At 47.6% G+C, this 23,323-nt stretch overlaps 2 protein-coding genes across 2 annotated transcripts; both read left to right on the forward strand.

Moving 5' to 3' along the window:
* The first annotated feature begins 482 nt into the window (after positions 1–482).
* On the forward strand, positions 483–15,232 carry IKZF4 (IKAROS family zinc finger 4). Its single transcript, XM_054580244.1, has 10 exons — positions 483–653; positions 792–842; positions 4,420–4,569; positions 6,335–6,428; positions 7,700–7,804; positions 8,767–9,027; positions 9,690–9,857; positions 12,389–12,538; positions 12,986–13,117; positions 13,728–15,232. Exons 3-10 carry the CDS (start codon positions 4,483–4,485, stop codon positions 14,486–14,488), a joined length of 1,758 nt encoding a protein of 585 aa, XP_054436219.1. The 5' UTR covers positions 483–653; positions 792–842; positions 4,420–4,482; the 3' UTR covers positions 14,489–15,232.
* Positions 15,233–19,784: 4,552 nt separating this feature from the next.
* RPS26 (ribosomal protein S26) lies at positions 19,785–21,689 on the forward strand. Its single transcript, XM_054580245.1, has 4 exons — positions 19,785–19,983; positions 20,245–20,422; positions 21,144–21,274; positions 21,587–21,689. The coding sequence occupies exons 1-4, from the start codon at positions 19,981–19,983 to the stop codon at positions 21,620–21,622; spliced, it is 348 nt and encodes a 115-aa protein (XP_054436220.1). The 5' UTR covers positions 19,785–19,980; the 3' UTR covers positions 21,623–21,689.
* Positions 21,690–23,323: the final 1,634 nt, after the last annotated feature.

A 23,323-nucleotide genomic window follows, 5' to 3' on the forward strand; every position in this document is an offset into this window, starting at 1 on the left:
GATCTTTTTTTTGTCCTCCCACAGGCTCCTAAGGAAATAATTCATTGCAACAAATTAGCACTTTTAATTGTTCTCAGTTCTCCATTGTTTAATAATCTACTGCCAATTATTGCCTATCTTAACTTCAGATAGACTAACCTGTATTTTAAATTTAGATTCACCTCACCTTTACAAACAATAAACATAGCAAAGTAATTGACCAGAGGCAGGGAAAGCCATTGAAATGTTTAATTTGTTTATTATACCTTCAGTAGAGGACTCTTCTCACTGAACCTGAGGTGGGCTGCTCTCCTTCATCTACTTTCCTGTCCCCCTCCCTCCCACCACGCACTCAAAAGAGAGTCCCCTGAGTGATTGAATCCTGCTTCTTCCTCTTATTACTACCCCATCCTTAAGGTACAGAGCCTCTATGGGACTTTTTTTTTTTTTTTTTTTTTTTTGCCTCCCTAGGTCTGAGCTAAGCTGTAACCTGCCTTCTTTCCTACAACATCAGCTCCATCTACAGGGAAAGGGTCTCCTATCAGAACACAACCAGGACCACCCTGGGATAAGATGGTGTTTCCACTGCAGAGCCTGGGGAAACAGAAGTTGTGGGTCAGAGGAGATCCTAGGGTTTATAAGTCAGGGTACATTGTTTTCCTCACCAGGACAAGGTATGAGGTTTTTCTTCTTTATGATAGACTCAGAGCACACTAAAGTGATCCTTCAATTTTCTTGCTAACTCCAGAAGGTTAGAGAGAAGCCTCCTCCCCTCCCAGCTGGCTTCTAATAGCAGCTATTTTCTCTTTCAGCAGAATCTAAGATGGACATAGAAGACTGCAATGGCCGCTCCTATATGTCTGGTATGCCCTCTCGTGCATTCTATTTGTAAGGGGCTGGGAGCAGACACTCTCCTATGGAGCAGAGCCGTCAGCCTAGCACAGGACCTGAGTGTCCTAGTCACAGAGCTGACACTCATGCTTGGTAGTGTCAAGCATAGTATTCATTTATATCAGTCATTTTACATTCCCTAATGATTCCCTTCCCAGACTTCGTGGTTGATAAAAGAGGATAGGAGAGGAATATGAGTGGAGACTATTAGAAAGGAATGATTTGAAGCAAAGAGATCAAAGGAAGATGTAGTCCCTTCTGTTTTCTGAAGTCACCAGCCAAACATGATATTCTGTCCTACCCAGGTAGAGAATGGAGCAGGATTTCAACCCTCAAAAGCCTGTGGGGGCCAGGTGGGCATGTAAATGAATGACCTGGGTTAGGATAATGAGCAGAAGAGAACAGTGGGGACTGTCATGAAATGGAAAACACATGTTCTAACTCAAGGAGCAGCAGCTCTTCAGTGTCCATGTGGGAATATATATCTAGAGTGACCAAAACTTCCAATTTTTTAAGAGAAATCAGAAATCCAAATTTTATATGAAATGTCTCCATTTAAAAATAATGACTCAGTGTTATTTTTAAATGTTCCATGGGGCGAGCCAGACTTATCTACGGGCTGAATTCAACCGTGGGCCAACAACTTACAGCCTCTGAAGTGGAGATATAGAGCCCAATTCTCAATCCCCCTGATCCTTTTCCATGATCATAACATAAAGCTTTTCATGCCTGCCAAATACTCTAACTGCGGCAGACAAGGTCATTGCTTATAGTATGACTGGCTTTTAGAGATATGAAAGTAATTAGGATCCTCCCAGAGTTTAACAAGATGAAAAGAAATGAGGAACTTTATCTGGCTCCCTCTCTTAAGGGTACAGGAATAGCCTAAGACAGTGTGTGTCTAAGATGGAGGGAATCATTTTTTGGACTATTAGAATGTCAGGGCAAGAAATTATTATAAGAGGTAAGAGAAGACAGAACTGGGTTTTGACATGATGAGTATCCACACCAGAAATCCAAGCACCATTGTATAAATGACTTAGAGCTTTCTTGCTTTTTCTTTCTTTCTTTCTTTCTTTCTTTCTTTCTTTCTTTCTTTCTTTCTTTCTTTCTTCCTTCCTTCCTTCCTTCCTTCCTTCCTTCCTTTCTTCCTTCCTTCCTCCCTTACTTCCTTCCTTCCTTCCTTCCTTTTGTTTGTTTCTTTTCTTTCTTTTCTTTCCTTTTCCCTAAAGTGGAACCAGTGGAGGAATTACGGACAGGCACTAAGGAAGATGGCAGGTTGGATCAGATACCCATTTAAAAGTCATTGACAATTTCTGGGTAATGTAAGGGAAGATAAGATGACTATGACCCCTGTTTCATTTAAGGAGGGAAGGAATTGGAATAGGTAAAGGCATTCAGTACCTGCCACATGCCGGAGGGAGTGACAGGGATCAAGTGGACTGACTTAATTGAAAGATACTTTATTGGTATGAAAATCATAGCCCTTCTGAGGAACTAGCCAACCCTCCTACCTCCTGCTCAGTGAAGCCTATTCAGGAAACCACTACAGAGCAACGACCACACTCAGGACCCTGCTTTATTACTGGGGACCACGCACATGGATGAAAACCAGGCCCTGCTCCATGGTGGGCAAATGAGGAACCAGGAAGGTGGCTGAGGGAATAGCCCACGGAGCTATCTTCAGTCCTATATCTGGAGAATTTTGGATATTAGAGGAATTTTGGATATTCTAAGGGTGTTTGCCATGCTATGAAACCAAACCTTCCCTGCTTTCAGCAGGTTGGCATTTCCTATATAAGAAGAGGTGTCTGCATAGGATGGCTTTTGAATGAAAGTAGACGCTAGAAAGCCCTCATCTGTGTTTTGAGAGTTCTAGATGTCAGCAGCTACCTTAGAGAGGGAAGAGGAAAATCAGGATAGGGCCAACATTAGCTCAGAAAAGTAGCTCCTGCAGGACTGAGCGTGGCTGAGGCAGTCCACTTGGGGGGCATCTGCAAGCCCACGACTGGCCCATCTCTCCCGGACCGACAGGGAAGCAGCGGGAGAGGCTGCACGCAGTGCACAGCTGCCCCCCACGCACACCGGTGCCTCCTTCAGGGTCAGCACAGCTCTTCGGCCCCCTCAGCAGGTGGCCTTTCCTCACCTAGCCACTTGATGAAGAGGATATCTCTCCTGTTCTTCAAAGAGATTTTCCTGCATCATAGAACCTGACTCAGAAAGTTCGTCTTTTCTAAAGGTGCAGATCATTCCCTCCCAGGAGGGAGAGGAGAGAGAAGGGAAGAGTCTATTAATTTACCATACAAGTTCTCTTCCTTCCCCCACTCTATATCTTTCAAGGGAAACGGAGTTGCTCCAACTGGCTCATATAATTATTTGACTGAGCAGGGCTTGTCCCAAGTTTTCTGGGACTGTGAAATGTCTAAGGGAACCCTGGTCGAAAGAGAGCCAGGGGTAGGCAGCCCAAAGTTTCACAGCCCCTCCCACCCCCAAATTCTTGGAATCAGAAAATCTAGTCTCCAAAGTAGGTCAGCACGGCAGTGAGCAGCTCCTCTGGAAGGGAAGGGAGCAGGGGCCTTGTCTTGATAGAGGGCGGATTCATCCACGGCTGTCGGCTGCCTGCCTGCCCCAGGGGCACAGGGCGGGAGGGGAGGTGGGGACACTGGCTGTACCAGCATTTTGCCTGGAATCTGAAAGGGCGCAGGGCCACAGGGCGACCCCAGCCTGAGACCAGAATGTGCCGAGCCCTCTCATTGCTAACAGGGAGAGGGCTGTCAGTCCACAGATCTAAAGAACGACCTCCCTCCTGGAGGAGGAGGGAAAGGAGGGAATATGAGTGCCTGAGTTTGGTGGGGGAGGGGCTTTCTGCTGATCTGAGAGCCTTGAAGCTGCCCCATGTCCTGGGCCCCATGACCTCTGGGGCCTTGGCTTCCCCAGCTGGCAGAACATTGGGCCTTCCCTGGGGGCCCCCTTTCTCCCTCCCACCCCAAGAGCCCATCCATCTCTCTCTCTCTCCCTCTCTCACACACACACACACTCTCTCTGTCTCTGTGTGTCTCTCTCTGCCTCTCTCTCTCTCTCTCTCTCTCTCTCTCTCTCTCTCTCCCCCTCTCCCTCTCTCTCTCTCCCTCTCTCTCTCTCGCTTCTCTCAGGCATTTGTTGTGCAGTTCCTCTTTGTCTGCTGGGCACGAGGGCAACAGCTTCTGCCTCCCCCCTCCCTGTGCACAGCCCCCCACCCCGCCCCTTCACTGGCTTGGAAAAGAGATGCTGTAGCCTAGCATTCCCCCCCCACCAGACAGCATATACATTCTACATTCCCTGCAGCCCCCTCCTCAAGCACATCCAAGCGTGCACTCGCTCGTGCTGTCTCTCTCTCTCTCTCCCCCTCTCTCCCCTCCTCTCTCTCTCTCTCTTTCTCTCTCTCTCTCTCTCCCCCTCTCGCATACATACACCCTGGGTTGAGCTCTTCTTGCTGGCTGCAGCCGTGGGCCCTGCTCACCGTGCGGCTGCCGCTGCCTGCGAAATGACGGCGGTTCCCCTCACTTCCAGGAATCCACGCTTCCTGGAAGGTGAGTGGCTGGGCTCACCCCTGCCTGCCACCCAGACGCAGACATGCACACACCACCCGCACTCCCTCGCCGTTTCCAAGGCGGCGGCCGCGTTCGCACCCCAGGGTCTCACCGGCAAGGGAAGGATAATGTAAGTTCAGGCAGAAGGTGGTTAGGGGAGGGGGGGGTGCTGGGGCTAGGGAGCCAATTCCGTAACAACTCCTGAGACTGAGGAGAGGGAGAGGATGGGGGCTGCGTGTGTGTATGTGTGTGTGTGTGTGTGTGTGTGTGGCGGGGGAGGGGGCGTTCCTCCTCACACTTGCGGAGGATGGGAAAGGGTGTTCGGTGTTGCTAAGCAAATACTGCGACTTGGATAGTGGGAGCTTGTGGTGACATCTTGATTAGGCCTTGGGGACAGATGTAGAACTGCCTGGGTGAAATGCCGAGACAGGCCAGGGTGGGAATGGATAGTAGAGAGAAGGGAGGTAAAGAGGAGCCTTGGCCGCAGATGCCTCAGCCTGCAACAGAGATCTGAGGGGCCTCAGCGTCCTCCCCACAATAGCGCTGGGGATGGGCGTCTTTCTTTGCTCCTGCTCCCACTGTTCCCTGCTAGCAGGCTAGCAACCTGGCCCCTTGGAGCTCCTGGTCAAGAAAGGGAAAGCAGTTAGGATGAGGTCCTTGCACAGAAGTGTGGAGGTTCTCCAACCTCATGGCTATTCCCTAGAGGTAGCCACTCTAAGGGATCAAGGAAGGGCAGCAGGAGCAGGTGGGCTAGTCCCCTGCATGTGAAACATTGAGCTTGTGGGATGTTACCCGGGTCCCTGTCTCTCCCTCCTGCTTTTCTGCCCTGTGCTTGCCTCCTACTTCCTCTGATGTTAACCTCATGATTTGGCTTTGCCCTCTAGGGGTTCAAGCAATTTTTTTTACTTTGACCAAGAAAATTTCTCTGAGACCTGAGAGCAGCCTCAGTTCTTGGCTTTGACAGTCTGGGATTTCTTGGGAGTCCCAGGCATTTGAAATTCCCTCACTGGGGTTTCTGAGGCTGAGAGAGGAACTGCCAGACTTCCTAAATCTGACTCTAGTCCTCTTCTCCCTTTAGTTGGAAATCACAACCCTTGGGGCCCCATAAAGATTTTCCAGCCCCTGAAAGGATTCTTTTTTATATATTAGCCCATAAAAGTAGACTTGAGCCTGTTTTCCCTCTCACCTTTATCCTAGGGAGGGCAGCAGCATCAAAGAGCCTCTTGAACTACTGGCGTGACTCTGGAGGCACCTGCTCTTCCTCCTGTTCCCAGGCCTTAACAGAGAAAGTCACAAAGGATGTTTTCCCCTTACTGTCTCTAAATATCCCTTTAAGGATGTCCCCCCACCCTCCCCATATATCAAGTCCCTGACTCCAAGAGACAGCCTCAGCCTAGCAGGCTGGGACCAAGGATGGATTTTCCAGCAAGCTCCTAATCCCTTTAGGGTCAAGGACTCAGTGCCAGGGCTCAAAGCCCTGCTCTTCTCCCATTACTAACATCAAATGATTTAGGGCAAGTCAGCACTAACAATTGAAAAGGATTGAGAAGATACCCTTTCAGCCCTTCTAACCTTAGTAAACCCCACATGTAGTTGAAAAGACGTTTTAAAACTGGATCTGGGTCTATAAGTCTCAGCTCACAACTCTGAGATGCTCACTTCATGATATCTGTGTGGTTCTGGTTTGGGTCAACTTCTATAGATAACCATGGCTCATCTAAAGAGCCCCAGCTGGGGAAACTCAGCTTTAAGCCATAAGGATGTTCTATAGATGGTAAACAAACTTCCTCAGACTTTGATGGGATAGAGTACGGGAAATGGGACTTTTAGGAGAGGATATGAATGGGAAATGGTCCCAAAGTCCTGAGTGGTTGTTTTCTTCCCACTGACCAAAGCTGGAGAGGGATCCCTCAGGAGGGTGTGTTCCGGATTTCTTGCCTCAGGCCCAAGACTCCAACCATTTTATAATGGAATCTTTATTTTGTGAAAGTAAGTATGTGCATAGCTGGGAAATTGGGTAAAGTACTAACAGGTGGACTTTAGGGATGAATTTTAGGGTTTGTCTCTCTCTCTCTTTCTCTGTCTTCCATATTTAGGCTTGTCTGCACACATCCATGCATGTTCATGTTAGCAGATAATGTAGAGGCTGTGGGTATGTTAATCCTAGTAGGCATGTTCTCTTTATATGTATCTACATATGTGATCTGTGTCTGTGTCTGTGTCTGTTTGTCTACATGTGTTTTATTTCACCTATATATTTGTGTAGAAGATTGTGGGGAGGAGGGATATTTTTTAAAGACATGATTTATATCTTCAGGTGTGTCATCTGATTTTTAAAAACACATATGAAATTCTCAAAAAGCATTTTTACAAAGCAACTTGTCAACAAGTTAAAATGAGTATGTTGAAAATAAACTGATTGTTTCACTCTTAAGGGAACACCAGGTAGTGAATATCTGGTTGGAATCATATCAGATAAGATGATTTTTAGCATAGTCACATTTTTGCTAATTTTAGAAAGTCTAATGGACCCAACTGTCCCTTCCTGAAACAGTGAGTCCCAGTTGGCTGTGTAGCTAGCTGGTGGTTACGGACATGAGCACTTACTTTTGTGATCAGATCCCGGTTCCACCACTACCTGCTACATGGCCTTGGACAAGTAACAGAGGCTCTTTTGTGCCTCAGTTTCCTCATCTGCAAAATTAAGATAATATTGGTAACAATTTCATAGTGTTGTTGTGAAGATTAAATGAAATAATTCGTTCAAGGTGCATTGAACAATGCCTGGCACGTAGTAAGCACTCAATTAATGTTAGCTGCCATCATTATGATTACTGTTATTATCATTAGATTCAGGGACAATTCCAGCTGCCCTATCTGCAGATCCTGTACCTGGTGTTGGGGGCTCCAGAGAGGAACAACAGGAAAGAATGGCTGTCCTGAACCGCCTCCCTGCTGAGGCCCCCATTTTCCTCTCTACCCTGGCCCGCCCAGCCCCAGCCCTGCTTCCTGTGGACGTCAGGCAGTGATGCTCTTCCCCTCAGGCCTAGATAAAGGTAGGGTGGGCAAGGCCCAGTCACTGAGCTCGCAGAAGTCAGCACCAGGCACCCAGGCTGGCGAGGGCACAAGGTATGGTGCCTGGCATACACACTGCCTTGTACCTGGCTACAAGATACATGTAACTGAATTTTGAAAAGATCAGGCAATTTACTAATGGCTACAACTACAGCTTCACCTGCCCTCTTGTTCTCTCCTCCAAGGTAGCGGGGACTCATCTCTGGAGAAGGAGTTCCTTGGGGCCCCAGTGGGGCCCTCGGTGAGCACCCCCAACAGCCAGCACTCTTCTCCCAGCCGCTCCCTCAGTGGTAAGTGCACCCTCCTTCCCTCCCCCGGCACTAGGCACCCCTGTTTGTGTTTGTCCCTTGATTCATCTTCCATTGGCAGCCATTTCCCCATTGCTGCCTCCCTCTACTTTCCTGTTCGGTCTCCAAGAGCACTAAGGAGCTCAGTGTCTAAGATTTTCCTGACTTGCAAAAGGAGAATGGACGGTCACTGACAGACTAGATTGGAATTAAAAGAGGCATGGGTGGCGTTAAGGTAAAGGCCCCAAAGACACAGCCTGGAGGTAGAGTAGCAGGTGGATAGAAATGGTCATGAGCTGGAATTAGATAGGAAATAGAAATGAGAAGGATCTCCTCATTCCCCCCCCCCCCCGCCAATTCTCCTACCCAGACAAGGTCCCCATGACTGCCTCTCCTCAGCTGGCCCTAGATCTGTGACATTCTCTAAATGGTTGGAATAGCCAGGAATGTAGGTCAGAGCTAGAGCCAAAGCTTTCTCCTCAATGGCTCCTCCCTCCTCCATGCCCCTCTCCAGATCTTTATGGAGGGGAGTAGAGGGGCTCAGTCTTATGGGGTGGTAGGATAACATAAGCCGTGTCTGTCTTCCAGGTTTGCTCTCTTTAGCCTGTCTCTTCGGTCTTCCTAGGACCGCTTTCCTATCACTGCTACTTGCTGGCTTTCTGCCCAGGGCCAAGTCAGACATCTTTCTTAACGACAAGAGAGTAGAGAACTAAGCTCCCCTTAGCGTCTTCTCCCCAGTGACAGAAGACATCCTGTGTACCCCACCTTTTTTCTCTTGAAGCCTATGTGCCTCATTGGTGGGAGAGGAGGAAAAGGTTGTTTCAGGTCCCAGCAGGCCACCCTGATAGGTGTCCTAATGTCTCAGGGCTTAGAGACTCCTCTTGGACTTCAGGAGTGCCATCCCGGCCCGGGGGCAGGCTCTCCCCTTTGCCCTTCTCTGTCCTAAACACCATCCCGCCCTCCAGCCAACTCCATCAAGGTGGAGATGTACAGCGATGAGGAGTCGAGCAGGCTGCTGGGGCCTGATGAGCGGCTCCTGGAAAAGGATGATAGTGTGATCGTGGAAGACTCATTGTCGGAGCCCCTGGGCTACTGTGATGGAAGCGGGCCAGAGCCTCACTCCCCTGGTGGCATCCGGCTGCCCAATGGCAAGCTCAAATGTGACGTCTGTGGCATGGTCTGCATTGGACCCAATGTGCTCATGGTGCACAAACGCAGTCACACAGGTGAGCAAGCCAGGGGGCCAGTGGGGAACTCCTGGTCGGGCTGGAGAGGCGGAGGCCGTGCTGGGGGCCGTGGCTGGGGCGGGGTAGCTTCCCAAAGGGAGGGACTCTCCCGGCACATTTTCTAGCCGAGGAAAGAAAAGGAGGGGTTGGAATTTAGACTCCCTGAATACCTGTACGTCCCTGGCACTTTCTTCGACTGTTGTTATAAAGAAAAACTGATACTTTCCTTGGGAAGTGAGAGAGGGGAAGGTGTTGTAGTCTCAAGAAGGATCCTATACCCAACAGGATTAGGACTCATGGGTATTATCTGGACCCTCCCATCTCATGAATTAAAAAGAAGAAGAAAAAAATACGACTACAGAAGCTGCTTCTCAGCTCCCTTGGGCTTTGGGCTCCTGGGGCAGGGAGAGCCCTACGGGGCTTGGTTTTGGAATATGGTCGTTTGGCCCAGTGTTCCAGGCCTAGCGCCCTTCTCCCTGCCATGCACCCCTAATCCGTACCTTGCCAGGGGATCTGGATTAAGCAGGATTTGTTTGAGCCCTGCCTCTCAGAAGTTGTTCTGAGCGCCTTCCTGAAGGCAGTGTGGGGCAGAGGGCAGGGACCGGGTCTGGCCCTCAAAGCCCCTCACACCCAGTCCTGGGAATCTGTCCTTTGGCTTGCAGGCGAAAGGCCCTTCCACTGCAACCAGTGCGGTGCCTCCTTCACTCAGAAGGGGAACCTGCTGCGCCACATCAAGCTGCACTCTGGAGAGAAGCCCTTCAAATGTCCCTTCTGCAACTACGCCTGCCGCCGGCGTGATGCACTCACTGGCCACCTTCGGACACACTCGGGTCAGTGACCTTTCCAGTGGGAGAGGGGGAAGTGGGACAGCAGTACATCCAATAAACAGAGCCCAGCAACTTCTCTTGTATCTGGCGGTTTACAGTGTCCTCACTGAGGAGGGCAGAGCACTCCCAGAGCAGGTAGGGCCCTGCCTCTGTAACCTCTTCTCTGGGCAGCAGGCCCCATAGAAAATTTGGGAGACTCTTTAATGAAGTCTTTTACGTCTGCCACACTCTGTAACATGGAGCAAAAGGAGCACAGGCGATGTTCTTGGCTCCTAACAGTCACCCTATGCTCCTTGTACCTCATGATCCCTCACTTGTGAGCTTCAGGGTGACCCCTCCTTCCACTTGTCTACCCCAGGCCCCAAGCTTGTCACCATCTTCACATCCCCCCGCCCCCAACATCAGAGGTCCATCCTCTCCTCTACTTACTTCTGTTTCCTGAAAATATCCACGGGCTTCCCAAAATGGAAGAAAGGAAGCCTAGGAAAGGATTATCCCATTTTCTAGTCCTCATTCCAAGAGGTTGTCACCTTATCAGGAGCAAGAGCAAGCGCCTGGAGCTCAGTGTTTGCAATAGTGCCAAGGAACTGGACTAACTCGATTTTCTAGCCCAGCCAAGACTGAATCAACATCTGCCTCAATCAGCTGGTCAGATAGCACTTCTGAAGCATTTTACTAAGTTTTAAGCTTTTGGCTTGGACTTGGGGAAGGGCCAGAAGCTGAGCTGGCAGGAAGGCAGGAGCTCAGGATTGGGGAAAAGGGGAAGGAGGGCAGTGGGGAAAGAATTAGTAGGGTCTGTCCTTGGAAACTTTCCTTGCTATTTTTCTCTTTTCCTAAACCCTCAGAGGCCAGGATTTAAAGGGACAGAGCAATCACCTCACCACCCTCTATGTTTTTCAGCCACATACCTTGCTCTAGGTTCCCTCACCTTGGAGCTGGGACCTCTTTATCTTTTTGTATATGGAAAAACAACAGGGAGAAAGATCATCGTTGATTCATGCTTTATAATTTACGAAGCATTTCACTTGTGTCTCCTTATGTGATTCTCATAACAATTCCAAGGTAGATGGTATTATCCTCATTTTGCTGACAAGAAACCGAAGCTCTGGAAAAAGAAAAAAGATTTGCCCGTCAGGAGCTATCCTTTCTGTAGCCTTACCGAAACTTCATCAAGGTCCCGTGCCAGAGACTCTTGCTCCTTTTCTGAGGAAAAGGGGCAGCTTCCCCTGCTGGTTTGGAATAAGGATGGCCTGGCCCCTGGAATTCTTACCAACAACAGCTGGGCGGGGGTGGAGGTAGATTTTGGATGTTTTATAGGAGAGTATTAGAGCCAGAAGAAGACACAGATATACTGTTGGGTCCCATATTTGTGAAATGCTTTCTATCACAACCTACATTATAAGAAAAAAAGGGTTTCCTCTCTGAAGTTAAACCATTTGCCCAAGAGTCCTGAAGTCGGCGGCGGGCGGGAGGGGGTCGGGACTGTGGCTTTAATCTCATCCCTCAAGTACTGAGCAAGAACAAGATGTGAGTAGACTGATTGAATCAAGTTCCAGTGTAGGCACACGATGGGAGGAGGGCTTCCTGGTGATACCGTCTCCTGTCTCCCTGCTCAGAAGCAAGATACATAAGTTGAAATATACAATACCTTATTTCTTGTACTTTTTTCTGTCCTCACAAATATCATCTCTCAACAGTTGCCGTTATAGGAAGTATCGATCTCAGTTTTCCCGACCTTTTTTCTTCACCAGAAACAAAATCTTTATAACCTGTTCTTTAAAAAAGAAAAGAAAAAAAAAAGCCCTCCAAAGTTGTTCTCCTTTTACACTCTTCTCCATTGTTTTCCTTTCTGTTCTTTTATTCTTTTCCTTTTCTCAGAACTTCTGTATCAGTTGATGGTTTTTCTGGGGTTCTCTCCGTATTTCAGTGTAGAAAGACAGAAAGAATAATAAGCAGTAAAACTGGGCTAGAAGTAGAGGTAAAAAAGTATAAGTAAAGGTCAGTGAAAACTGCCCCTCCCCACATCAGATCTAAAGGCTCTCATTTCTGTCACCCCAGCCCACCAGTTTCCCCCAAACCAAAGCAGATAGTTCATAAGCAAAAAAATCCCCTTGTCTGATAAACAACAGTGACAAAACCTGCCACATGGAAAGGTTAAACCACAGTGTGGGCCTCAGACTCTGAGATCCTGGGGTGGGGCCAGCCTGCCTGCCAGGGATGATCCCCCACAAAGTCCCTGGGTCCTTCTTTCCTTTGAGCAGCAGTTTGGCCATTTTGAGTCCCGCCAGCATCCAACTATATGCCCTGAGCTTCCTCTCCCCTCCCATAGCTGCCCAATGTGCCTCTTCTCCAAGGTTTGGCCATCTGTCCATGCTTGCAGCTGAAGTTGGGGAGGGGAAGACAAGTAGAAGAATTCAACCGAGCCACATCCCTTCCTCCTCAGGCCAGACTACCTTTGCTCCTGGGTGATTTTGTAGAACCAGGGCACAGGGAGAAGTAACTTTGATGCTATTTCTTTCCTCTCTCCTCCACAGTCTCCTCTCCCACGGTGGGCAAGCCCTACAAGTGTAACTACTGTGGCCGCAGCTACAAACAGCAGAGTACCCTGGAGGAGCACAAGGAGCGGTGTCACAACTACCTGCAGAGTCTCAGCACTGAAGCCCAAGCTCTGGCTGGCCAACCAGGTGGGCTGTGGGCAGGACCAGAGGGAGCTGAGGGCAGGGCCAGAGGGAGTACAGGGTAAGGGTGATTGTGTGCACAAGGGGAGAGGGCCATGGAAAAAGGACAGTTACCTCAGTAAATGTGCCGAGCAACCCAGTTAGTGCAGAGACCCCGGTAGGTGCTGCAGGGAGACCCAGAGGTAGGAGAGGATTTGATCTATGTCCTCAGTCTAGTGGGAGAGCACACAAGAAGTGTAAAATTAAGGGCCAGATGTGTATTTGTCCCAAATTATGTGACATGTTGCTGGGATGAGCTCTAGATAGGGTGAGGGAAGCAGAACCTAATTTCCCAAGCATCAGCTATGACCTCCCTTGGCTACTGACCTGCTGGTTTTCTCCAGGTGAAGGCTGCTGGGCCAGTGCTACCCCTGCTCAGCTGCTACTACCTATCCCCACCCCACCCCCCACTAGGTGATGAGATACGTGACCTGGAGATGGTGCCAGACTCTATGCTGCACTCATCCTCTGAGAGGCCAACTTTCATTGATCGTCTGGCCAACAGCCTCACCAAACGCAAGCGTTCCACCCCCCAGAAGTTTGTAGGTAAGAGTCCAGTTGTAGAGGAGATATCAGCTTTAGGCCACAGCTCATCTGTATCTGAGCTCTGATAGCCATTAGACCAGTTAGGTCTAGAGATTTGATTGAAGGAAAGAAAGCGATCTGGTCCTCAGAATCTATCCCCAGAACAGGAGCAGAGTGAAGAGGAAGGAAGTACCTCAAGAGGGGGGCGAGGGGTCAGTATTGAGGGCTCATGTGGTGGTTCTAAGAAAAGGATGTCAGGGGACTCTGGCTGTTCCCAGTCTTTGAGAATAGCTAGGACTTCAGTCTATGGGCTGAGATAAAGGCCCCTAGAGTCAGAAGGAGGAGCAAGTATGGGGATCCCACCTGGCCCTGGTCATTAGCTCTGTAAGGACGTGGAACTTTATAAGAGAGTAATGAAAGAGAAGTAAAGATCAGTGGCCTGGGATTGAGTCCTCTGAGATTACAGCATAGAATTGGGGAGCGGCCCCACAAGGGACCTAACTTTGAGGAAAGTAAATGAAGAGTGGTAAATAATGTTACCGCCATCCTCAAGGGTAAGAAAACAAAGAAATAATCCTGGGAGCTTAGGCATTCTCCAAACCCAGGTCTGCTGAGAGCCTCTTCTCCACAGGCGAGAAGCAGATGCGCTTCAGCCTCTCAGACCTCCCCTATGATGTGAATTCGGGTGGCTATGAGAAGGATGTGGAGTTGGTGGCACATCACGGCCTGGAGCCTGGCTTTGGAGGTTCTCTGGCCTTTGTGGGGGCAGAGCATCTGCGTCCCCTCCGCCTTCCACCTACCAATTGCATCTCAGAACTCACGCCCGTCATCAGCTCTGTCTACACCCAGATGCAGCCCCTCCCTGGTCGGCTGGAGCTTCCAGGATCCCGAGAAGCAGGTGAGGGACCCGAGGACCTGGCTGATGGAGGTCCCCTCCTCTACCGGGCTCGAGGCCCCCTTACTGACCCTGGGGCATCCCCCAGCAATGGCTGCCAAGACTCCACAGATACAGAGAGCAACCACGAAGATCGGGTTGGGGGGGTGGTATCCCTCCCTCAGGGTCCCCCACCCCAGCCACCTCCCACCATTGTGGTGGGCCGGCCCAGTCCTGCCTACGCCAAAGAGGACCCCAAGCCACAGGAGGGGTTACTGCGGGGCACTCCAGGCCCCTCCAAGGAAGTGCTTCGGGTGGTGGGCGAGAGCGGAGAGCCCGTGAAGGCCTTCAAGTGTGAGCACTGCCGGATCCTCTTCCTGGACCATGTCATGTTCACTATCCACATGGGCTGCCATGGCTTCAGAGACCCTTTTGAGTGCAACATCTGTGGTTACCACAGCCAGGACCGGTACGAATTCTCTTCCCACATTGTCCGGGGTGAGCACAAGGTGGGCTAGCAACCCCCTGCCCTCACCTCAGTCCACCACTCCACTGCCCAACCCGCGGGAGTCTAGCTCTGTCCCCACCACATCCCAAGGAGTTTTGCTGTGTAGCCCCCTCCACTGGCTACCTAACTTCGCATTTGACCCTGAACCCTTCTTACCTATCCTCTCCCACCCTGATTTAAACATTGCGATGAAACAGGTCTTTTCTTACGTTTCCCCTTTTTCTTTTACCCTCTTACCCCATCATACTCACTGAGTTATTTATTAATATAATTAGTGTTTTTTTTTTTAACTTATGTCACTTCCCACTCCCCCACGCTCCTGCCCGCAGTCCTTTCCACTTTTGGCGGGAAGCTCCTCTTAGTACTAGGAGACCTTGAGCTTCTCGCTTTAAGTCCTCACCTTTTGCATTATGTGATTCTTCAATTTTGATGCTGATAGCTCCCTCTGGCCTGGCCCTACCTTAGCTCTGTGGCATTATATCTCCTCGCCGGGACCCTTCATCCTGGTACTCCATACCTCTTGTGCCCTCTCACATTAGGCAGCTTGCACTTTTCTTGAACAAAGGAAGAATTGCCTCATTTGGAAGTAGGAGGGGCTGATGAACTTCTCCCGTCGTGGGACTGAGAGTCCTCTTGACATCCTCCTAGTAACATGAGTTCCCCGAAGCCCACGTTCAGGATCTCCCTCTAGGATGTGATGATATAGCTCTTCCCACTTCTTGAACAACCCCCAACACTGCTCTACTCTCTTCAGCCTGCCAGTCTACTCAGTGGTAGCTGTTCTCTCCTTGGAGTGCCCCAATTTTATATTCTCAGGGGCCAAGGCTAGGTCTGCAGTCCTCTGTCTCTGACACATTGGGAGCCACAGGTGCCTAATTGGGAACCAGGGCATGGGAAGGGGTGAGTCAAAATTCTTCTCGTACTCTTCCACCTCTCAAACTTCTCCACTCTAGTGACCTTCCTAGGTGCTCAGGGACTCCTGCAGTCCCCCTCCTAGGAGAAACTAGTGGGTTGCTGCCTGATGACGAGGGGGGTATCTCCCCCTCAGTCATGCTGCCTTCTTCTTCTCCCCCCCTAAGCAGGATTCACCTTCTTCGGAAGAAAAGGGTGTCTCTTTTCTCTCTTCTAATTTTCAGTATAACCAAAAATTACCCCAGGATGAACAGAGGCATGTACCCCTCACCCCATTCCACTCTTGTCCCAGCAAGAATGGGAGGGGCACAACTGAAAGGGGGGTCATCCGTTACTGCCCCCTTCTACACTCAGCTCCCAAATGTAGAGGAGGAGGGGGCACTCTCCTGGCTTCTGCAGAGACCCCTGGCTATTTGGGTAACCTAGCTAGTGAGAAGGGGGCAGGAGGAGATACAGCTCCACTACAAGTGGAGGCCTCTTTCTACAAGGGTTCTCTGCCCACGGCCACAGCCATCCCATTCTCTGCTTTCTTGAGATTCAAACCAAAGGCTGTTTTTCTATATTTAAAGGAAAAAAAGTAAAAAACCAAACACAACACCTCACAAGTTGTAACACTTGGTCCTTCTCTTTCCTTTCTCTTCCCATCTTTCTTTCCACATGTCCTTTCTTTACTGGCTCTTTTGCCTCCTACTTTTCTCGCTCCCTATCAGGGATAATTTAAGGGGATGGTCAAGGGTTGAATAAGGAACAGACCCTGGGATTGGAGCTCTTAAGGGCTCTAACATGAGTCTACCTTACCCTCTTATGGGAAGTGAGACCCTAAAAAAACTTTTCTTCCTCCTTTTCCTCCCCCATTACCATGGTCTCCCCAAGAGAACCAGATCGTTGGGGGTGGGGGTGCATTGTGGGCTGATTTTTTTTCCTCCTTGACAATGTAGCAATAAACAGATGCTGCCAAGGGCAAAGGATGGGGGAGTTAGCTGGGAGGAGAGTGGTCTCCAGAGCAGGAGAGAGTTTTCTCAACAGCAACCTGGGGAACCGGCTCCTTGTTTCAGAATGGCAGCAATGCTGAGGTTAATACCTGGGGTTCTCCTCAACTGCTTTGACTATTGAACCCCTTCCTGTTTGACCTACCCCCTACCATCTTTTCTGCGTCTGCTGTGTATTTGGTGACACCTCATAAGGACTAGTCCTTTCTGAGGTATCAGAGCCTTAGGGTGCCACCATCCCCTCCCTCGGTCAGCTTTGGCACCTGTAACCTCCTAGAACATGAAGGACTATGCTCTGAGGCTGTACTCTGAGCCCATGAGAGCAGAGACTGGAAGGCAAGACCAGGTGCTAAGAAGGGGAGAGAAGGGCACTCTGTCTCTCTCCAGACCATCACTGCACTTTAACCAGGGTCTTAGGTACAAAATCCTACTTTCAAGAGCCTTTCGGCTCTGGAACCTCAAACACCCTCATGCTCTCTCTCCCAATCCTTTTGCATAAAAAAAATTTTTTTTTTAAGAAAAAAATGCATCGAAACCCACATGGAGAAAAGAGGTGTTTTCCTTTTGTATTGATATTCAAAATCAACACCACACACAAAAAATTTCTAAATAGACACTTTTCCAGACATTTGTTTTTTTTTTGTGTCAGTGTCCAAGCTGCAGGTGAGTTTTTGTAATACTTCTAGCAGCTTCTGTCCTTGTGTAAATAATATATATATTATATATATTTTTAATCAGAAATTATGAAGAACAAAAAACAAAAACCACAGACACAAGTGCAATACCACCTCTCTTCTCTTTTTCTCCCAGGGTTTCATTTGTAGCCTATGCTTGGTGTCTCCTTGGACTTTATTCTTAACCTCCCCCTCCTCCTCTTCCTCTGGTTCCCCCTCCCCCTTTTATTTTTAAAAGAGTTTTTCTCCTTTCTCAAGGGGAGTTAAACTAGCTTTTGAGACCTATTGCAAAACATTTTGTATATGTAATATATTGTAAGTAAATATTTGTGTAACGGAGATATACTACTGTAAGTTTTGTACTGTACTGGCTGAAGGTCTGTTATAAATAAACATGAGTAATTTAACAGCCCTGGTTGTTTTTGCAAATTTCCTTTGCTTTGCTTTTCTATTGGAAGGGGGGGTTGGTCTCCTTGCAGCGTATGTTACTAACTACTAAACATTTTGAAGGTGAACAAGTCTAAGGTTGAGAGGATACCAAACAAGAATACTCAAACTGTTACTGCAGAAGAACAGAAGAAGTTTCAACCTAGAATGGGAAATGGAAGAGATTTTCCTCCCAGGAATGCCTGTAGGATAGGAGAGAAACCAATGCACGTATCCATCCAAACAAAGCAGAAATTTACCAAACATTTCTTGTTGAGAACCTACTAGATGCAAAACATATTTATATGCCCAAGGGACACAAATTACAATAACGGATGATGATAATAACAGGGTCTAACTCTTCTTGAGCACTCATAAATGCCATGCACTGTGCCAAATGTTTAATTGCAGAAGCAACCTACAAAGACATGATCACCATTACTATTGAAGAAATAAAAGTCCAAGACTCATCAACCAGTAAGTGACAGAACCTGGACTTGAACCCCAAAGGCCTGTGACTCCAAAGTCTGTTCCCATGCCTTTATGCCAGGGAATGAAACTGGTAGAACTCTAGACTCTAAAAATCCCAAGAAAAGCCAAGATAAGCACATTAATTTGGTTCTGTCTTAAATACATATTAACTATTTTCTGTCCCTTTCACTCTGAACCTTCTTCTGTTCCATCTACCTCACTGTCATTCCATATGGTAATAATGTCTGCCTTCCTGTTTCCATGAGACTATATTCAAGTGAAAATTGGAGACACTTCCATCTAGAGTCTCATTTCCATTCCCCATTTTTTTAATTTTTTAAATTTATTGATTTTAGAAACATTGATTTGTTGTTTCACTTATTTATGAATGTATTAATTCTTGTATGTGCCCTGATCCGGGGTTGAACCCACAACCTCGGTGTGTCTGTATCATGCTCTAATCAGCTGAGGCCAGGGCCTCACATGGCCTCACCCGGCCAGGGCCTTTCCATTCTACATTGAAACTATAAAATTCAAAATGTGAATATAGTTGTTTGAAGCCAAATCAAAAGTTGGAAAATAAACTTTAACCCCAATTAAATAGGGTGCAGGTTAGAAGAAATCATGATGGGTTGTTGGAGGGAAAGCAAATGTGGTGTATTCAGACTCCAGAATGATTCATGAATGACTAAACAGTTGGTCTTTATCTATATCATCTTGGGTATGAATGCTTGGAGGTCCCCTTCACACTTAGTTTCTTCAGTTTAGAGACAACTGGGTGATTGGCTGTCCATGGATAGCCACTCCTGCTCAAGCCTAAAAAAGATTTTCTCAAGGCTCTTTAGAGGAAAATGGAGTGTATATGTAAGAAAGTGCATTTTATTTGGGGGCCAACAATGAGTGGTGAAATCACTTTATGGGGCTTGATCAGCATTTATTAAAATAAAATAGAAAATTGAAAATGCCAATGCACCTTTCGTTATACAGGTAAGTATTGTTTCATGAAGTTTGTTTCAGTTTGTATGTGTGTGTATCTGTGCTTGTGTAAGTATTTAGTGCCACATACAATATATTTCTACTATGAGTCTGAGTCAAAATTATTTAAGTCACTGGGCCAGGTTATATACCTCCATCCATTTGTTTGCTGGGTGAGAGGCAGCTCAGCATAGTGAAGCCAGAATACCTCTTACTAGCTCTGTGAGACTTTGGGCAACCTTAGTTTTAACCTCTCCACAGTACTCCTCAGTTTTTCAACCTGTAAAGTGAAGATAATAATAGTACCTACCTTACAGACTTTCTTAAGGGTTAATTACATGAATTAATATTTATAAAGCGTTTACTATAGTGCCTGGCACTGTGCTAATAGGATCCAGGGATAAAAAGGCAAATGAGAAACAGACCCAACACCACTGCAGTTGTCCGTGGCCTCTCATTGTGGTTTTTCTCCGTACTGGAAGGAGGAATTAATAAAATGTTTTCTTTCCCCCAGGTCCTCCGTTTCTCAAGCCTACGCCAAGTAGCAGGACTGTCACAGAAGCGAGAGGAGAGCGTCCCCCTGTGGCGTAGCATCGTCAGGGATCTAACTGCTTGGAGCTCAAGGGCCTGTTAGCTTCGCACTACAACTCCCAGCATGCATCTCTTCCACTCTGGCCTCTAATTGGGAGCGCGATTTGTGATCTTACGTCCGACAACTTCCGTGCCTAGCGTCTCAAAAGTCGAGTAATTATAAAGCCCAGAATTACGTCCGGGTAGGGTGTCGCGATGCTTGCTCGGCAACGTATTTCATTTTCTTCCGCCATCAGGAAAAATAGTCCCATGGTCACTTTGTTCCACCGATAAATAAACTCGAGAAACACTTTTTTCCCCAAGATATCAGCGAAAACGCTGAGTAACAGGAAATTTAAGTAAAGCGAATTGCCGTTCTTGGCGTTCGTCAAGTGAGGATTCTTCCGGTGTGAGTGTAGGGATCTCGCGCTATATAAGAGAGCCTGAGCGGAAGCCGGACCTTTTCTCGGGTCCTCGCTTCCAAGATGGTGAGTTGTGGCGCGTGGTGAGCGTGGGCTTAGGCTGGAAGTTGAGAGGAGGCGATTCCGGGATTGTAGGGGTGTTTGAGGGCCAACTTTGTGGTGGAGGAGTGGATGGAATGTATGTTTGTTCTGGACTTGGAGAGATTTGTGAGGGACTGGAGATCTCACTGGCACCTTTCTAGTGGCCGGCGGTGTGGAATGTAGGCGGAAAGGGGCTAATGCTGGGTAATGAGCGCGTCTTTCCTAACATGGTCTTTATTCATACAGACGAAGAAAAGAAGGAACAACGGTCGTGCCAAAAAAGGCCGCGGCCATGTGCAGCCTATTCGCTGCACCAACTGCGCCCGATGCGTGCCCAAGGACAAGGCCATTAAGAAGTTTGTCATTCGGAACATAGTAGAGGCCGCAGCCGTCAGGGACATTTCGGAAGCGAGTGTCTTCGACGGTGAGTAAGCTCCCAGCCTGAATTGTGCAAGTATCTTAATACCTACTCCTTCGACCATTGGAGCCTCTCTTTGAGGTTGCTGCCGGTAGAAGAAAACGGCATCTTTGTTGCGTTTGCCGTTTTTGAGCTTTGGCTAGTGAGAGTGGGACTTTTCTCTAGCAATAGTCTGTATTATAGTGTGTGGCAGCTTCCCCCCCCCCCCGCCCCCCTTCAGGGAATGGGATTCCGAAAACAAGAGTTTATTCTGTTGCAAGGTTTTGGGAACAATAGCTATAAACACAGAATTTGTAACAATTCCTTTGAATTGTTGGATATTTACCTGTTGGTGGAAATGAACATACAGACTAAGTCTGGAAAAAAGTTTTAATTCAAGTAGGAGGTTGTCTAGTTTGGTCACCAGAAGATGTTTTTGCAGCAATATGATCTTTTGATCATTTCTTTTTTTTAAGACAAATTGGTTTTCTTAGGAAACAAGAAAAGGGCCCAGGAGTAGACATTGGGGTGAGTGCAACTGCTGGAGGAACTAGATGTTTGGTTTTATCTGGGATGTGGATTTGGTCCCCTTGGTGACAAGATTAATTAGTAGGGCAGTATTACTCATTTGAGAAAAGGCATGTGTTTAGGCATCAGAAATTGAATATTTGCTTTGAGATTGAGGTTTTGTAGGTGTGCCTGACAGACCTTTAAGTATGTTTAATATTATATTTGTTTTCTGCCTTAGCCTATGTGCTCCCTAAGCTGTATGTGAAACTGCATTACTGTGTGAGTTGTGCCATTCACAGCAAGGTAGTCAGGAATCGTTCTCGTGAAGCCCGGAAGGACCGAACACCTCCACCTCGATTCAGACCTGCGGTAAGTACCTTAACAAGGAGAAGAGGGAGCCAGAGGGATGATGTACAAAAGATCTATGAGGACCCAAGGATTACCTATGGCGAGATCAACTAAGTTTGGGAAAGAGGTGGGGACCCACACCAGAATCACTTAAAGAGACTTGTTAGAATTTGTTTTGAAATGGGTAGTGTGGTCTCCCTTCACATCTACCAGTTTTCCATGTGTTTATGGCCTGTATACATTGTTAGCGATGGGAAGGTAGAGGCCAGGTTCTTTGAGAGGGACTCTTAGTTGGTGGTTTTTAACTTACACTTTGATGCCTTCGTTTTTCAGGGTGCTGCCCCACGACCTCCACCAAAGCCCATGTAAGGAGCTAAGTCCCTAAGGACAGAAGAGAAGTTCTCTGGAAAAAATAAAATGGGAATTGTACTTTATATTAGCATGTTGAGTGCATTTGTTGCTAGATAAAGTGGGACTGTGTATGTTGTAGGGATTGTAATTGCTTTTACCAAATGTGGAGTGAGTGCCACATGGTTTTTCATAGGGGGAAAAGCTTATCTCTGTACCTTAACTTGCTTTTCTTTAGTATTTGTGTCCTCAGCCCTCCCCAGGTTACGGGGGTGGGGGGGGGTGGGATTAAAGCATCTGTAAGTGTTTGATTAATTTAACCGGGTTAATTGGTGTTTTAAAACTGGGTGAGAAGAACTAGGAGGTAAGGAAAAGGTGTTCAATGAGGAGCAAATGAGAAAGACAGACTGGAGGGTGCATGCCGCTGGTGGGAGTCACAAAGACTTGAGACAGTATGTGACTTGGATAGCTTTTAAGGGGGGTTTTAACTACATAAAATTAGTTCATCAGTGTGGTGATGGTTCTTTGTCCTAGAATTCAGGAATTAGAAAGTTATGAACTGGGCCCTGGCTGGTGTGGCTCCGTGGATTGAGCGCTGGTGTGCAAACCAAAAGGTCACCAGTTTGATTCCCAGACAGGGTACATGCCTGGGTTGCAGGCCAGGTCCCCAGTTGGTGTGTGAGAGGCCACTGATCCATGTATCTCTTTCACATCGATGTTTCTCTCCTCTTTCTCCTTTCCCCTCTCTCTAAAAATCTTTACAGAAAGTTATGAGTTGGGGGTATACATGAGGATGTGATAGCAAGGAATGTGTGGAGTATTTCAGAGCATAGGGTGGTTCTGTTAATCGGAGAACCCGTTAGAGGGAGGAAAACAAACCCAGGTGGAAACTCCTGACCACTATTTACTCTGCATACTAATGGCATGCGCTGAAACAGCTGTGGCGAATCTTGAATTTGTCAACACTAAATGTAGGCAAGTGTCTCTGTCCTTTGGGGAGGATAAAACATACCAGTCCCCTTTCATTCCCTTACACTGTAAACTTCACACCAGGGACAAGCACTGGACAGAAGGAAGTCAGAGGTCCATTGTTAAAATGCTAAACCTGGTAGTCCCAAATAAAAGCTTGCTCAGTAAACCAGATTCTAGTAGTAAATCAGGGCCATGTAACTGAGCCAAGATTTCTTTTGAAATACTTGTAGGTACAGCCTATCCTTTATTCAGAGTAGGTCTTAACTGGCTTTCTCATGAGTTTTTAAGAATTGATTGATGCATTCTGAATGCAAAGTATGATCTGGTCTCTCAAGAATCCTACATTGAGGAGCCTAACACTGCTAAGAATTGGTTTGGCAGGGTTTTTTGTTTTTTTTTTTAATTTAAAGATAATTCCAAGCTAACCGATTCCTGGAGTGCCAGGAATAACTCACAAAAGGGTTTTATGTGTGCATCGGCTCTAAAGTAGCCCCATCCTACCTGCCAACCAATACCAGTTGCATGTAACTCAAACTATATTTGATAGGTGACCAGGATATCCAGTTTCTTGTGGGAAAGTTAGCTATGTACTAATCTGTCATCTACTCTAAAAGGAAAACCTCATGCCATCCCCTAGAAGTCAGCTCGAGGTTTTCCAGATATTTGGACAACAAAATTGGTCTGCTCTGCTTAAGCTATTATGCACTGAAATTGGAGTAGTTGGTCACAAGGTAAGTATGACCTCTGAGC

Source organism: Pteronotus mesoamericanus, unplaced genomic scaffold (assembly GCF_021234165.1).
Source record: "Pteronotus mesoamericanus isolate MK-2021 breed Mesoamerican mustached bat unplaced genomic scaffold, CSHL_Meso_final contig_56, whole genome shotgun sequence".
NCBI classification, from domain to species: Eukaryota; Metazoa; Chordata; class Mammalia; order Chiroptera; family Mormoopidae; genus Pteronotus; species Pteronotus mesoamericanus.